The 18,217-nt window shown below is 42.6% G+C and overlaps 1 protein-coding gene across 1 annotated transcript in view; it reads left to right on the top strand.

Moving 5' to 3' along the window:
• The first annotated feature begins 14,712 nt into the window (after positions 1 to 14,712).
• The window catches only part of LOC147729446 (T cell receptor alpha chain MC.7.G5-like), a 47,128-nt gene continuing 43,623 nt past the window's right edge, over positions 14,713 to 18,217 (top strand). Inside the window, exon 1 of the mRNA XM_086954321.1 lies at positions 14,713 to 14,774. Coding sequence (XP_086810447.1) covers positions 14,735 to 14,774 — 40 coding nt within the window. The 5' untranslated portion in view covers positions 14,713 to 14,734. The remainder of the gene's footprint in view (positions 14,775 to 18,217) is intronic.

Here is an 18,217-nt window from a genome sequence, read left to right as displayed (position 1 = left end):
TGTTGCAGTATCAGCACCACATCATATTCAGACAGGAGAAAGGTAGGGTTTGTGTATTTTGGGTATGGTTGGTCCCTAGCTGTTGCAGTACAGTGAGTGTATGCATGAATGAATGAATGACGTTTATAGAGTGCAAACAGTGACCTCATTGGGGTATCTCAGTACTGATATGAGTGTGTTAAAGGCAAGTTCAGACATAAGATAAGTAGCTTGGTAGAAGAGACAGGGTGTAAGTACTCTATCAACTGCCTGATGGTTGAAGATAGGCCAGATAGTGGACGGTAGGTTGTTCGGTTCTTCAGATGCAAAGAATGAGAAGGGTCTACCTGAACGTCTTGAGAGCCTGTTGCAAGGAAGTACTGAATGGCTGGAAGAGGCTCACAGCAGAGAGTCAATGAGAATATATCAGCCAAGTTGAGAGCTGTTGAACACAGGTCTATGGGTCGCCAAAGCATTGTGCCAGTGTCATAGGGTTTCAAAGAGGATGTGTTCATAAATACGAAACCAGTGCAAGGCAGCTAGATTTCTGGAGCTCTTAGCTGGCCTCAGAAAGACTAAGACCAGCAGGCGGCATATTCCGAAGTGTCAGACGGTGTCTCAGTATAGTAGTAAAACCTAAATAAATTGCTTTGCTATAGTCCAGTTTCTACTCGATAAGTCCCCAAACGGTCATCTTGCGGAAGCAGACTGGGGGAGGTGACATTTTTCAAATGACTCTGAACATCATAAAACAAGAAGCAGAGAGTTTTGTAATCCCTGATTCGAATGCAGTTTAGTATTAAAACGATGATTAGTTCATTGGAAAGATCAATGGGTTGAGGGGTATATGTCAGTTTTACCTGAGTAAAATTTTCAAGTGGTTGGATGTCATGCATGAAAGACCATCATGTAATCCAGGTTTAAGCACCTGTTGAATGAGAGCCATGCCTAAGGCCGGCTCGCGCTTCCTGAAGAGGTGGGTAGGAGGGTCAGGTAAACAAAAATTAGCTTGGGTTGCTTAGTACCCCTTCTGGATGTGGGGCTAAGGCTGAGCAGAAAGGGGGAAGTTAAAGTGCTTACCATCTGTTTGCTAGAAAAGGGGGTATCCAGGCGTGAACACTGTCCCTGACTTCCGTCTCTTAGGATGGGGTGGGAGACCGTGTCAGAGGCTGCTGACAGATCCAAGCACAGCAATATGTTGGATCATCTGCTACCCAGCAGGAGGTGCAGCCCATCAAGGGCAGCAAGCAGGACAGACCCAGCCCCACGACCCTGGGGAAACCAGCTTGTCACAGTGGGAGAAGATTGTTGGTTTCTAGCGAGGAGGAGAGATCAATAATGAGCACGGATTCCATATTGTTGCCTCTAATGAGAGAAGCTAAATCAGACATCATTAGCTTGTACACGGGGGCCGCTAATGGTTGTTTCCGAATGTGGGGTCACCATGGATTTCTTCCAGGACAGTCAGAGGATTACAAAAGAAGACAGACAGAGGAGCAGTGATTTGATGAATCATCAATTTAAACATTGCTTCAGGACAAGGATCAAGACAAGACCCAGAAGTAATGGAGAGCAGATGAGCTTCGACAGTAGTAAAAGGCACAAGGTCAAATGCAGTGAGCAGTAGACAGGATCCACCCTAGACTGTTTGGTATCCATGATGAACCCAACAGTGGAGCAGTGAAGGGATCAACCCTAGATGGTTCAAGATCCATGATGAGTTGAACAGTTGAGCGGCGATATAGGGTTTTGTGGTAACATACCCTGCAATTTTGTGACTCAGAAAGACTCTGCCCCTCACACCTTTGTTTCCCGGTCAAGTGTTTTACTTTTCTGTAGACATCGCCTCCTCTCGGCCACAGCCCCAAATATTCACTTGCTTGCTTAATAATGACTATGTTCTCAGCGGAGAAGGGTACGTGTCAGGGCTGGTCTTCCTTGTTGAACCGCGTACCTTCTCCACACTCATTGAGTATTTTGACCCATTAAATATCAAGCAGGTCTTCTGCTTCCAGAGGCAAAAGACTATGAGACCCTTGGGGTGATGGTAGGCGGTGGGTGTTTTATTTCCAAAGTTAAAGTACCATAGAGTGTTGTACATTATTGTGCATTCATCGTCTGTGGATCAGGTGCGACCAGGGAGGGTCTCAGGTGGTAAATACTTGCGGTAGAGGAGCACGCACTGAGGTTTATGTGAAGACACGCTCTACTGTGTGAATGCGGGCACTAGAACCGTCTTTGGAGCTGGTACCCAGCTGACAGTGGCACCAAGTGAGTCGATTTATATCAGTATCACTCATAAACAATTCTTTGTGACTGGAGGCTTAAATGGTGAACCCTGGTGACTAAAACATAATAACTTTGCATAAAATGGCAAACAGATTTTCACATTAAGTTCAGTTCTACAGGCCAGGCAGGTCACAGAATAGGGGAGAGAACAAGAGAGGTTATTGGAGTGTTAATTTGTTGTATGGATCACCTCTGTTGGGTTCAAGGGTGTGGATCATGTCATTTTTATATAGCGTGAACTTGACCCAAAGGTATTAGAGAGTGTTACATGAGCACGAATTACATTACACAAAATTACATCAATGTTTAGTTTTTGTTTTCATTTGGGCATGTGGATATTAAGTGACTTGCCCAGAATCACAGGATGTTGAGCTGATGGCAGGACTCCAATGGCATAACAATAGCCTCCGTGCGGTATGGGGGGCTTGAGCTCCCCGGGTCCCCTCCAGCACTGTGCACAGGTGGCAGCCCCTGGCCCGAGAGCTCCTGACTGGGTCCAGAGCATGGGGGTCCCCTCAATTACTTTTTAGAGGGGCCCCCTCATGTTTCGTTATGCCACTGCGAGACTCAAACCTGGTTACCCAGTTCCAAAGAGGGCAGCTCTGGCCTGAACGCTATCTTAATGCCCCCCGTACTCACTGTATGTGATAGGGCCCCTCGGGTGTCTGTAGGATTTTGAAACCAGGTTTACTCCTTTATAAAGTGGAGCAGCTTCCATGGAAGAACAAGAAACGCTTGTGGGAAAGTGAGAACAAGAGGACATGTGCATTCTGGTGGTGCTCGCTTTTGGTTTTGTGCATCGATGTCAACTAAAAGGTAGGATAAAGAAATTATGATCAAAATACTCAAAAATCTCCATTTAGTTTGCCAAGTTCCACAAAAACTCTAAAACAGCCCTTTAGAGCAAGTAAGCAACATTTTATCATAATATATACCCGGGCCCGATTCACAAAGGCAATCTGTGACAAAATGTACGACTTTTCGAGGAGTATCTTTACATCCGCAGAATGCAATTTTTACAAAAAATAAATTAAGGAACATGTGATAAATAGTAGAGGAACTCAAGAAAATCAGTTTGGGCAAGGAAAACAGTGTGGCCATACACTACATCATATCCCAGAAATGATTGCTCCTTTCCATCATGGAGCATGCAGTCGACAATTTGCGGCGCTCCCCTCAATGTTGACTGTAGTGTTTAACAATGTTGACTTTAGTATCAACACTACAGTCAACACTAAGTGCAGTGTCCTTAGTGTTGAAACTACAGTCAAGATTGAGAGCAGTGCAAATTGTGCACTGCATGTGCAATGATGCAAAGGAGCAATCATTTCTGGGATATGAAGTAGTGTCCGTCCATGCCCATTTCATTGCCAAACTGATTTTTAGCACCTCATCTACTATTTATCATGTTCGATTTTGTAAAAATGTTGTTCCGCCCCATTGATTATACTTCATCAGGCCTGAGCCGGAGATTCCGGCCTGGTTGTGGAGATTTCAGCCTGAGACGGAGAGTACGGCTTAAGCCGGACATTTCGGCCTGAATGCAGAGGTGAAGATTCAACATGTAAATGACCTCTGTGAATATCAAAGACGTAAAGTTAGACTTTTGTCTCAGATCGCCTTCATGAATCAGGCCCACAGATTTCTTTCTTTCTTGATTTAGGACCAAACACACCAATTTTACGTTATGGTGATTAAGAGTTGAGTCTGCCAAGAGGCAAGGGGTAGTGAGTGGCATAGCTTTTCTGGTTGAATCAGTTCTAAAACGACTTTCCAGCACCTTTCCTGTGAGTCTTTGCATGAAAGCAAACGTCTTAAGTGATATCATCAAGTCCTCTCGCAATAGCTGCAGGGAGGCAAAGGGGCATTTTTATGAGACCTTTGTGTCTTGCTTGCACCACGCAATGTGGTTCATGGGTGACACAAACCTCGAAGTCATATTTTTGAAGTGACGCAAAGCCACTTTGTGTGTCTTTAAATGGCTTTAAAAATATGACCCAGAATTGTACCATGCAAGGTGGCGTATGGATGGGGGCAAGATGGCGGCCGAGTAGTAGTGGCCAGTAGCAGTGCAGCAGTGAAGACTGGTAATCGATATCCCTTGAAAACGGTCTGAATAGCCGAGCCTTTACCAAGTTCCTTCCCCAAAATTGAATAGCTGAAAGCGAAAAGTCCCGATGCTTTTTACCTTCACCTACGGAGCGTTTTCTCGGAAGCCGGTGTGCAGACCCGACCAGAAAGCAGCGCTTGCCCGGGAAGTCCTCTTTCTCTGCTGCTTGATCTACGCGAGCGTTGGAGCGGGGAGTAGGCAGAGCAGGATCAGAGATCGTGAGGGAAGACCCGGGGGCAGATCGTCCGTGTGGAGCCAGCACCATCTGATTTCACGGCAGCCAGGGACGTCGCGAATTAGAGAAATGGCCCCGAAATCAATCACTGGCTCCAAGGCAGCATTAATAAAAAAAAAAGCCGGGAATGCAGTAACTGCCGGCAAGGCTGGAAACGCCGGTGCAGTGGAGTCTCTACTGAGGAAAGAAGAATCGCCCCAGGGAGACCCAGGTAAAAAAGATAAACAGGCATCAGTTAGGACTCGCCTAGCCACCACTTCAGTTCCTGAGATGTTCACTAGGAATAGTAAGGAGAAAGGTATTAAAGGTATTGAGGTCTCGAACTCTAAGGGCAGTGGTGGAACGCAAGAAGGCTGCTACAAAATGGGCTTAAACAATGTCGATACGGATTCTGCAGGGAATATAGGTACACAAGACTCCCCTCTGGAGGAAGGCACTTGGCAAGGCGTACTGATCTCCTCTGAAATGGCATCTAAAGGTATAACATCCAGTCCAATGGCTAATCTGAAGGGGACCCCAGCGGAGCGGGATAAGGAGGGCAATAAGGGCGCAAAAACCGGTGCCAAAGCTGGAGAGGAGAATTGCAGCCCAAACTTGGAAAATCCTGTGGTAATAGGAATGGAGTCACAGCAGGTCATGAAAATATCGACAAACAACAAGGAAGCCAGGTCCGGGGGATCTGAGATTGACTACCTGGGCTCCCTGGATAAATAGAGCTGTAAGAACACTTTGACTCTGGAGAAAGATAAAGAGAAGGTCCCTAGCGAGTGCTTTTTCTCGGTATCAGAGGAGGCAGAGTGGTCAGATGAGGAGGACGAACATAGCTCATATGTTGGGATAGTAATCTGGAATCCGAGAGCGATCCGGAGAATGAACTCCCGGCAACATAAATAAAATCTGTTGCTCCTCTCCAAACATGTGACCATCCTCAACAGGAATTAAGCTGGGACCATTCCTGCTCAATGCCGCTACAGGGAAGCCCTACTCTTGGAAAAAAATCAGCTCTCTCTATTGCAAATATCAAGCCACAATGAGAAAAAGGCAGGGTGTGGTTAGGAAACTGTCCAAGGCCTGTGTGAATGTCGGGGACAGGGTTTCGAACTTGGAGGACAGGGTTGTTTCCACAGAAGCAGAGGTTGCGGCTGCTACAAGCAAGGTTGAATCACAGCATGCCCAAGTTGTAGATATCCAATTGAAACTGGACGACATGGAAAATAGGCTTAGGCGAAATAATTTGAGGGTGCTAGGTATCCCGGAGGGGGCAGAAGGAACGTATGTCAGAGCCTAGGTCATCAAGCTCTATGAGCTAGCATTCCCGGAGCTCTCCAGTTGGAATTGGTCTGGAGAAATTCAGAGAGCACACCGTACCCCCTTTAAAGTACGCTGTAGTGCAAGAGAAGGAGATAAGCCAAGGGCGATTCTAATTTTTCTCTGTAACTTTGTTCTGAGACAGGCCATCTCAGAAAAGGCAAGACCAGATGCAAGAAGGTCCAGTGAGGGAGTGTCATTCTTTGTCTGTCCAGACTATTGTCATACTACCGTGGAAAGGCCCGGGAGGTTAAGACAATTGATCAAGCCCTTTTAGGATAAGAAAATGCAAGCCTATCTGATCAACTCAGCACAATTGAAGATAGTCAATGAAGGACGGACACAATACTTTGCATCAGAAATCAAAGCACAGGAGTATCTGGACTCTTTGGGCAGCTAGAGATGTATGTTCTCTGGGGATTAGCCTCTAATTGGTAGTACTGTAGGGGGGGACAAAGGTTCGGCTTGTAAGGTAATTATGCCTGATAAAAGAGGGGAATGTAGTTTATCAAAGTCGTTTTTTTTAAGGTAATCCTCACTGCTTGCACACTGCAACTATCACACGCACAGACTTAGTCTGAGCGCTTCATGGGGGAGGATGCAGGGGTCAGGGCTTGCGGGTGGAGGGGAGATGGGGGGTGAGGAGGGGGGGTGGTGCTGCTGGTGGAGGGGAGAAAATGCAAAAAAAAGAATTATTGACACAAATTTAAATTGGTATATGGAAAGTGATTTTTGTACTGAATTTGCTTGCATTAAACATCTGGTACAGTTCGTCTTACAACAAAATCCTAACTTAAGACAAAATCCTAACGTTACTACTACTAAATGCCTTCTGGGAATACCAAAAGTAGTAAGTTTAGGATTTTGTCTCAGATTACTTTTGTGAATCGGCCCCTTAGTGTCCATCGTAAGCAGCACTTTGAAGAAACTAGCAATTTCATGCTAACTACCCCAACATACATGTGTAATCATAAATAAAGCTAACATTGTGTTATATTGTCGTATATTGCCTTTTTCCGGGCACTGGTGACATTTACAACCTATGATGCTGAGGACCCCTTACGAAGCCTCTCCCACCTGCACCATATATCCTTGTCTACACGCTCCTATATCTCTTCTGTCCAATGTTTCCAGGGGGAGGCAGATGTTTTTGTTGAGCCCTCCCACACTGTGGCAATGCTGGCTACAAACTCTCCTTTGGAAAAGGCACAACATTGACTGTGAATCCAAGTAAGTTCACCAGAAATATTCCAGCAGGAAGTAAAAAGCAATAAGTAATTTTTACAATATTGTCTCAATGCAGAAACTCATCTGAAAATCCCACAAATGATATGGCACTGCCTGGGTTCATTGGAAAAGGGTTTGCTATAGCTGATGTGATTTGCTTAAAATGTAACTCTATGCACTTTTTAATTGGTTATAATTCACAATGAATACATGAACATTGCTCAGTCTGAGATCTGGACAGGATTTGTCAGAGAGACTGAAAGAGGAGAGGTTTGAAATTGAACCCTAGAGACATATAAACCTGTTGAATAAAGTATCCCTGCTGGAAGTGCACTCACACATGAAAACCCGTGCACGGCAAAATGTGTGCAATCACCCATGAAAGACACATACAATTCATTTAGGGGTGGGTGTAACTGATGTAATTCTCTCTTGCGTAATTACTCATAAATACTGAAATATTACTGGAAATTATGGTTATTTATGAGAGAAGCGTATTCCATAATTTAGTGATATTTTCTAAGTGCAAAATGCACCTTTGAGTCCAAAATGTGCCAGAGGAAGCATGTTGCACTAAGAAGACAGCGTTAAATGCTACAGACACGAACAGTAGTAGCCGCAGTCACCCCCTCTCTCTTCGTTCTTTGCTCCTGTGCCCCTGAGGGGGGATGCTTTGACAAATTACTCTTAATTAATCAAGCTGGCATAATCCCCTGATTTCAGTAATTTTGCATCACAAGAGTTATTTGCTATTACTAATATTACTTTGATTATTCAAGGATAATTATAATGTCTCACAAGTCTACTTCATATCACAGTAAGAAAAACACTTGTCCATTACACAGATGCTGTTCCAACTCGATAGTCTCTTCTTGCTGACGACAGATTCAGAGTTAATAATACAAACATCCTGAATTATTCATTTAAAAAATGAAGCTCAGAGATGGCCCTGCCGGATTGGGAATGAGATGTTCTAAATGCAGACAAATCTCTCCATACGGCTCATATGCCAGCAAACTATCACACAGGAATATATCTCCCTGGAATATATCTCACTGGAATATATCTCACTGGATTAAATCTCACTGGAATATATCTCACTGGATTATATTTCACTGGAATATATCTCACCAGATGATATCTCACTGGATTACATCTCACCAGACTATATTTCACTGGATTATATCTCACCAGATTATATTTCACTGGATTATATCTCACCAGATTGTATCGCACCAGGTTATATTTCACTAGGTCATATTTTATCTGATTATATTTCACCAGACTATATTTTACCTGCTTATATCTCATTGGATTATATCTCACCAGATCATATTTCAATAGGTTATATTTTATCTGAATATATTTCACCAGATTATATTTTACATGTATATATTTTACTTGATTATATCTCACTAGGTTATATCTCACTGGATAATATCTCACCAGATTATATTTCAATAGGTTATATTTCACCTGAATATATTTCATAAGATTATATTTTACACGTTTATATCTCACTGAATTAAATCTGACCAGATTATATATCACTGGATTAAATGTCACCAGATTATATTTTACCAGATTATGTTTCAATAGGTTATATTTTACCAGATTATATATCACAAGATTATATTGTATGTGTTTATGTCTCACTGGATTATATCTCGCCAGATTATATCTCACTTTACTATATCTCACAAGATTATATCAAACTTGATTATAGTGCACCAGATTATATTTCAATAGGTTATATTTTATGAGAAAATATTTCATCAGATTATATTTTACGTGTTTATATCTCACTGAATTATATCTCACCAGATTATATTTCATTAGGTTATATTTTATCAGAATATATTTCACCTGATTATATCCCACCAGATTATATCTCACTGGATTATATCTCACCAGATTATATTTCAATAGGTTATATTTTACCTGATTATATTTCACTGTATTATATTTTACCTGTTTATATTTCACTGGATTACATCTCACCAGATTAAAGTGAGAGCAATTGATGAAAACATTGGGGCAGATTTACTAAGGTTTCACGTCAGGATGGCGTCACTTTCATGGTACGGCTCTGATGTGAACTCCATTATAGAATTTATTAAGCCACACCAAAACACTTTGCTTTGTTTGTTAAATACAAAGCAACACAAGGCAGCCTTAGGGGGGTGTTCAATGGGTGGGGCGCTGGTGTTCCCATGTATCCAACCCTGTCTTTTGGCCTCAGTACTTTATTACTCATACCAACCAACGAGTTCACGTATGTTGTCCTTTAGACATATTGCTGAAGAACAGTCTCTCGTGATGTGCTGATTATAATTCTCATGCATCTAAAATGAAACATGAGTTTAGCAGCATTAAGCACCACTGAGCTGAATCTTAATAGCAGGTGTTAATTAAAGCGCTGCGTGAGGGTCCATGGTGTAGAAAGCGCTATATAAATGTTTGCTTTACTTGAGCTCAGAGGGCCCAGTACCGCAGATGAGCCGCTCTTGTGCACATGGCAGGTTTCTGCCATGCTTTGCACCAGAGTGTGAATGCTGGCTTTGGGTACAAGCTGATATTTGGAGAAGGCACTCAACTGAGGGTCAAACCAGGTAAATGCCACTGTTTGAAAGTTATTAAGCGGTTGCATGTGTCTTTTCTAAACTCTAATTTACTTCACTGAGATTACATATGCTTTAATTTTTAATTTGTCTTCATTAGTAAAAAAATATTTGGATTCAAATACTGGGCTTAAAACAAATGTATTTTGTTTTATAAACATTGGAGTGTTTTTCTGAAAGAAACAAGGAGGTGGCATAATTTCTCGGGAGGTTTTATGATAAAATACATTTTTTTAAATTATTTTGAGATCAGTAAAAAGCAATGATTGAGAAAATGAAAATAAAAATAAAAAGTGATCAGGCAAATTATCTATCTTTTTAGGGATTTGATTATTTGTTTCAACTAACAGACAACCAGATAAAGCGATATAAAACTAAAGCTAAGGATCAATCGGGATAAAGGACATTCTAGTGACGAGAGAACATTGCATAGTTATATCTTTAGTTTGAGAATACATTTTACTTCAGAAATCAGTCGAGACTTTTGGAAGGAATAATGGCACTGTAGATGTAGAGGGAAGCAGCAAACTTTAAAAGAAAAATAATGAAAAAATGCAGTTGTCCACCTGCCCCTCCTACAGTAATGCGGATGGTCATCACAGGTCGGCCAGGGTAATTAGGAACTGGGTGGGAAGCCAGTTTCATCACTCTGAACTAGGTTAATGCTGGTTATTTGTCACAGTTCGAGCCCGCAGCATGCTATCCATGTTGCATTGGAGGGACACCCTGCCGTAGCTGGGGTACTCATAGTTCCCTCTCATATCACTTCACGAGAAAAGATTCCATGACATCCTTGTGAGGGTCCTTAAAGTCTCTGCAGCCTTCTGTCCCGCACACAGTTTCCAGTAAAGTATAAATCTAGGTAGGAGAAGTGAAATACTACTTCAAGGGCCAGATGCATCAAGCATTCTACCAGTCACAAATGAGCTGATTCTCCTTAAGCCCTTGAATTTCATTCACAATTTGCAATTACCAATTTTGTCATCGCAAAATGCAAACGCCTTCCAATTCATTCTATGGACCTCTAAGCCGAATGCTTTCCCATTCATTCCTATGGGACTCTAGGCCCATTGGAATGAATAGGAAGGCATTCCTTTATCTGAAATCGCAAATTGTGATTCGCTGTTAAGGAATATGTAGGAATCACTATTCATTTTCCGAAACCTATATACATTGCATTTTGCGATTCTATAATAGCAAATGAGTAAAATTTGCTATTATAGAATTGCAAAATGCAATGTTGATAAATCTGCCCCTAATATACTTACCCTTTAATGCAATAGATCTCCTCCTGGATGCTCTTGAACCCAATTTCAAGATTTTAGATTTTGCTACATTTTGAGTCCCGAGAAAATTTAGAAAACTCCCAAGGAGCAGTTTCTCTGTTGCAGAATCAGCCCCTCATCATATGAGACAGGAGAAAGGTAGGGTTTGTGTATTTTGGGGTGGGTTTTGGGTATGTTTGGTCTCTATCGGAAGCGTCACAGTCCGTGAAGAGTGATGGTCTGGAAAGTGGTGCGAGTGATAATGAGTGACTGAGACTACATCATGCAAACCACCTACCACTGCTTTTGTTTTTTCCAAATAGCTGAAGGACTCGGGCCCTTGCCAGAGATAATGCGCCCCTTTGTAAGAGAACCAATATAGACGTCTTGTTCCAATACCTTATCCATGAGCAGCGTCTTTACTCCAGGACGCACAGGATAATCGGACACATTACTTTACAAAATGACATTACGGCAAAGGAAAGAATGAATACGTGAGTGAATGCATGAATGAAAGAATATGATTCACTTATAGAGTGATGATAGTGACCTCATTGAGGCATCTCAGCACTGACATGTGGACCGTGAGTTACCACACATAATGAACATCATAACACTGTCCGCCATATTTTCCTCTCTGTAGTTAGTCTTTTTTCCTGTGCCATTCTCAAACTGCTGTGCTGTTTGTTGCATACAATAACTGGATAGTGTAAAGTATTTTCATGGTTTCCTTTCCCTGAACCTTTACTAAAGTTTCTTTCTGTTAAACTCTATGTACCTCATTTCCATCAATTGCCTTAGGGCAGCACCGCGGGTATTTATGCTCCGCCGCCCTGCACCAAATCCAAAGCATCGGAATGCACTGTATTTACAAGATAGGGTGCATTCATGTCTTGCTGCTCCCAAGGACTTACAATCATTTGGTGCTCAGCACCAACGCAGGCCCCTTGCACTGTGGTCGAAGGGCGTCAGCGTGGAGGCTGCATTGTTTTTGTGCAGGAACGGACAGCTGCCTGCACAGAAAGAATCCATGGAGGTTTTATCCTCTCTCTGCAGGAGACAAGAGGAAGAAACGAGGAGGAATAACGTTATTTACGATTCTCAGGTTTACACATCCTTGTAAATCTGGGAATGTGTCAAAACCCGTGGGTGCTGCCAGGGAAAGCCCAAGGAAAGGCCCATGAAACGCCCTCCGATGCAGTGTACGGCAATGCGGTGACTTCACCATATCTACGAGGCCATGAAAAGCCACTCAAAGTGGACTTGCGTGAGCTCATGGACATGGGTGCGCACACTGCACCGCCAGAGTATCTTAAAAAGTGACGCACGGGCGGCACAAGGGGCTTGTAAATAAGCCCCTATGTTTCTTTGTAGCGCTTCATTTGCCTGCCATGTGCTCTGCCGGCCCTCTGCGCAGCCTTTAGCCCTGTCAATAATGACGGCCTCTGACCGCTTAGCATCATTTTACCATTGTCAGGACTCGCGGCACAGAGGAACACATTATACACCACGGGTATCTACATTATTTGGGCAAAAATTTAACTCATTCGGAACAGCCTCGGGCTGTGATATTTTCTTTCATTTTAGATCCCAAAAATATTTCTGCTAAAATGTAGAAATGTTGTGGTAAATTAGGCAGTGGACACCTTTTGAAGCCTCTCTTTCACTTTGAACATACATCTGTGTCTACGCGCACCTATATCGGTTCTGCCCAATATCTCCCGGGGGAGGCAGATGTTTATGTTGAGCCCTCCCACACTGTGGGAATACTGTCGACAAACTCTCCTTTGGAAAAGGCACAACATTGACTGTGAATCCAAGTAAGTTCACCAGAAATATTCCAGCAGGAACTAAAAAGCAATTAGTAATTTTTACAACATTGTCTCAATGCAGAAACTCATCTAAAAATCCCAAAAATTATATGGCACTGCCTGGGTTCATTGGAAAAGGGGATTTTATAGCTGGTGTGATTTGCTTGAAATGTAACTCTATGCACCTTGTAATTAGCTGTAATTTACAATAAATGCATGAATGTTGCAGTTGCCAAACACTAATTAATGCTCAATCCCAGATCTGGACAGGATTTGTCAGACAGACTGAGGTATTCAATAAAACCCTAGAGACATATACACCTGTTAAATAAAGTATATCTGCTGGAAGTGCGCTCACACATATGAAAACCTGTGTACAGTAAAATGTGTGCAATCACCCATGTAAGACATACATTTCATGTTAGGGGTGGCCGTAGCGGGTGTTTTTCTCTCTTGCGCAATTACTCATAATTACGGCAAAAATTACAAATAGATGTGGGTAATTATGAGAGAAAAGTAATCCAGAGTTCAGCGCTATTTACTTAGCATAAAAGGGTGAATGTTGCGCTAAGAAGACCGCATTAAACGCTACAGACACGAACAGTAGTAGCCGCAGTCACCCCCTCTCTTTTAGTTCTTTCTTACTGTGCCCCTGAGGTAAGATGTTTGGCCGAATTACTCTTAATTACTCAAGCTGCCATAAATGCATAATGTCAGTAATTATTATTACAAGAGTAATCTGTATTTGTGGAAGTTACTCTGATTACTCGTGGATAAATAAAATTTCTCCCAAGCCTACTTCATATCATATTGAGAAAAAACACTTATCCACTACCGAGCCGCTGTTACAACTCGATAGTCGATTCTTGCTAACAACAGATTTAGAGTTATTAATACAATGGTCTTGATTATTGATATCACAAGGATGAAGCTCAGAGATGGCCCTGCGGGATTAGAAACAAGATGTTCTAAATGCAGACAAATCTCTACATGCGGCTAATGTGTCAGTAAACTATCACACGGGAATGTATCTCACTGGATTATATCTCACCAGATTATATCTCACTGGATTATATCTCACTAGATTATATCTCACCAGATAATATCTCACCAGATTATATCTCACTAAATTATATCTCACCAGATTATATTTCAAAAGGTTATATTTTACCTGATTGCATTTCACCAGATTATATTTAACGTGTTTATATTTCACCAAATTATATCTCACTGGTTTATATCTCACTAGATTATATCCCACCAGATTATATTTCAATACGGTATATTTTACCAGATTATATTTCACCAGATTATATTTTACGTGTTTATATCTCACTGGATTATACCTCAGCAGATTATAGAGAGAGCGATTCGATGAAGCGTTTGCATCACTTTTATGGTGCAGCCCAAAGAATAATCTTTTTTTTCTTGTACCAAGCTATGAAAAGCAAGTTTGCGTTGTTTGGTAAATACAAAAAAATGCAAGTCATCATCGGGGGGTGTTCCATGGTTGGGGCATTTGTGTTCCTGTGTATCCAACCCTCTCTTTTGTCCTCAGTACTTTATTACTCATACCAACCAATGAGTTCACGTATGTTGTGCTTTAGAAATATTGCTGAAGAACAGTCTCTCGCGATGAGCTGATTATCATGATCATGCATCTAAAATGAAACATGAGTTTAGCAGCATTAAGTACCACTGAGCTGAATCTTAATTGCGGGTGTTAAATAAAGCGCTGAGTAACAGTCCAGGCTGTGGAAAGCACTATATAAAGGTTTGCTTTACTTGAGCTCAGAGGGCCCAGTACATGCAGATGAGCAGCTCTTGTGCACACTGAAGGTTTATGCTGTGCTTTGCACCAGAGTGTGAATGCTGGCGCTGGGTACAAGATGATATTTGGACAAGGCACTCAACTGAGAGTTAAACCAGGTAAATGGCACTTTTTGGGCAGTATTGAATATTTTATTCCTTCTCTGTTACAGCCTAAAGCTTCACCTTAGCGGTAGCTTGACCCTTTTCTAAATTTTACTTCATTACATTAATAAATCATATCTGGATTTAAATACTGGGCTTAAATGTATGTATTTTGGTTTAGAAACATTAGAGTTAAGATTGATATTCCGAAATAAGCAAGAAGGTGGCACAATTTGGAGGGAGGTTTTATGGTAAAATAGTTTTAAAATATTAAATTGTGATCAGTAAAAAGCAAACAATTAAAATACGGAAAATTAGAATAAGAAGAGATGAGGCAAATGGTTTATCTTTTCAGGGATGTGATTATGTGTTTATGCTAATAGACAGTCAGATAAAAACGTACAAAAGTAAAGTTAAGGGGCCCTCGGCTTAAGTGGTATTAGGACATTCTAGTGAAGACGGAGCATTGCATAGTTATATCTTTAGTTTAAGAATACATTTTACTTTAGACATCAGCTCATACTTTTGGAAGGAATTATGACACTGTAGATGTAGGGAGAAGCAAAAAACTTTAAAAGAGAAAGTAATGAACAATGCATTTGTCCATCTGCCCCTCCTACAGGACTGCGGATGGTCATCACTGGCAGTATTAGGTTCATTAGGAACTTTGTAAACATCCAGTTTCATTACTCTGAATCAAATTAATGCTGGATATTTATTGCAGTTCAAGCCCTAGGATGAAGCATGAATCCCTGCCAGAGGTGGGGTAGTCATAGTTCCCTCTGATATCACTTTACAAGAAACGTTTCCAATTGTTGCCCTTGTGAGGGGACTTACAGCCTTTGAAGCCTTCTAACCCACACACAGTTGCCAAAAGAGTGACAGGCTATAAGTACTCTACCAACTGCCTGATGGTTGAAGATAGGACTGATGGTGGACAGTAGGTTGTTCAGTGCTACAGATGCAAATATTTAGAAGGGTCTACCTCAAAGTCTTGAGTGCTTGTTCCAAGGAAGCACTGAATGGCTGGAAGAGGCTCACAGCAGAGAGTTGTTGGGAACATATAAGCCAAAGTGAGAGCTCGTGAACACAGGGCTATGGTTCGCCAAAGCATTGTGCCAGAGTCATGGGGTTTCAAAGAGGATGTGTTCATGAATACGAAACCAGTGCAAGGCAGCTAGATGTCCGGAGCTCTTAGCTGGCCTCAGAAAGACTAAGACCAGCAGGCGGCATATTCTGAAGTGTCGGAAGGCGTCTCAGTATAGTAGGAAGACCTAAATATATTGCTTTGCTATAGTCAACTTTCGACTGGACAAGTACTCAACCGGTCATCTTGCAGCAGGAGACTGGGGGTGGTGGAATTTTCTAAACAACTCTGAACATCAAAAAACAAGAAACAGAGAGTTTTTTAATCCATGATGCGAAGGTAGTTTAGTATTAAAAATGATGCTTAGATCATGGGAATGTTCAACAGTTGGAGGGGTACCAAGTGAGAATTAGAACAACTGAAAATTAATATCTCAGTGTTATTTGAGTTCAATTTCAAGTGGTTGGATGTCGTACAAGAAGAAACTTCATGTAATCCATGTTTAAGAACCTGTTGAATGAGAGCATGTCTAGGGCCGGCTCGCGCTTCCTGATGAAGTGGGCAGGAGGGGTCATATAAGAGAAATTAGCTTGGGCCGCTTAGTACCTCGTCTGGATATGCGGCTAAGGCTGAGCAGAAAGGGGGACGTTAATGTGCTTACCCTCTGTTTTCTAAAAAGGGGGTATCCACGTGTGAACACTGTCCCTCACTTCTGTATCCCAGGATGGGGTGGGAGACCGTGTCAGATGCTGGTGACAGATCCAAGCAGAGCAATATGTTGGATCATCTGCTTCCCAGACAGAGGTGCAGCCCATCAAGGACAGCAAGCAGGACAGACCAGGCCCCATGACCCTGGCAAAAACAGATTGTCATAGAGGGAGAATATTGTTGGTTTCTAGCAAGGAGGAGAGATCAATAATGGGCACGGATTCCTTAGTGTTTGCCTCTAAGGAGAGAAGCTAAATCAGACCATCATTAGCAAGTACGCGGGCCACCAAAAGTTATTTCAGAAGGCGGGGGTCACCATGGCTTTCTTCCAGGACACTGGAACAGAGCCAGACAAGGAGCAGGCGATTTTATGACTCATCAATTTTAACTAAGGGTGGGCGTAGTTCGCGAAGTAGCGCTACGCGAAGCTACGCGAAGTGCACTTCACACTACGCGAACTTCACGTAGCACTAAGCGAGCTGCGTAGTAGCATGTTCGCACTGTGCAAGATGTGTTTTCAATGATTGCACAGTGCGGACAAGCATCCGGCACTGTGCAATCATTGAAAACGGCATCTTGCACAGTGCGAGCTGTAGTTTTCTGCTGCTTGAGTAGAGTATTACTCGAGCTGCAGCTTTCTCAACGAGAACTGGTAGTTTCTCATTGAGAGCGGTCGCGAGCATGCGCACCCACTCACAATGAGAAACCTTACCTCCCCGCGTTGAGAATCTCGCCGGGATGTCATTTTGCTTGCTCGCGGTCGCGAACATGACGTTCAGGACCGCGAACAAGCAAAAAATGAGCGCTGCACTACGCTACGCTGCACTACGCGTGTTTGCACTGTGCTACGTGCAGCTCGCGTAGTGCAAAGTTGTGCAAACTCCGCGAGCGTAGCGTAGTGCTTCGCCCAGGGTTAATTTCAGCACTGCATCAGGAGAACTATCAAGATGGGTCCCAGAAGTAATGGAGAGTAGATAAGCTGGGACAGTTGTAAAAGGCACAAGGTCAAATGTAGTGAGCAGTAGACAGGATCCACCCTAGAGGGTTTGGGATCCGTGGTTATCCGAACAGTGGAGCGGTCGAGGGATCCACCCCGGATGGTTCAAGATCCATGATGAGTGGAACAGTAGAGCAGCAAAATAGAGTTATGTGGTCACATACCCTCTCATTTTGTGACACATAAATGCCCTGCCCCTCACACCTGTGTTCCCCGGTCATGTGTTTTACTTTTCGATAGACATCACGTCCTCGAGGCCACAGTCCCAAGTATTCACTTGTGATTGCATAATAATCACTGTGTTCTCAGCGGAGAAGGGTGCGTGTCAGGGCTGGTCTTCCTTGTTGTATGGCATACCTTCCTCACACTCATTTTGACCCATTAAAGATCCAGCAGTTCTGCTGCTTCCAGAGGCAACTGACTATGAGACCCTTGGGGGGATGGTAGATGGGTGGGTGGTTGTTCCCAAGTTAATGTACAATAGGGTGTTGTGCATTATTGTGCATTCATCGTCTGCTGATCAGGTGCGACCAGGGAGGATGCTGAGTCTCAGGTGGTAAATACTTGCAGTAAAGGAATTACTTTTCAGAGGGGTCCCCTCATGTTTAGTTTGTCAGTGAAAGACTCAAACCTGCTTACCCAGTTCCAAAGAGGGCAGCTCCGGCC

The sequence above is a fragment of the Lissotriton vulgaris genome, chromosome 2_1, assembly GCF_964263255.1.
Source record: "Lissotriton vulgaris chromosome 2_1, aLisVul1.2, whole genome shotgun sequence".
Taxonomy (NCBI): Eukaryota; Metazoa; Chordata; class Amphibia; order Caudata; family Salamandridae; genus Lissotriton; species Lissotriton vulgaris.
This window is presented reverse-complemented; position numbering and strand designations above follow the sequence as displayed.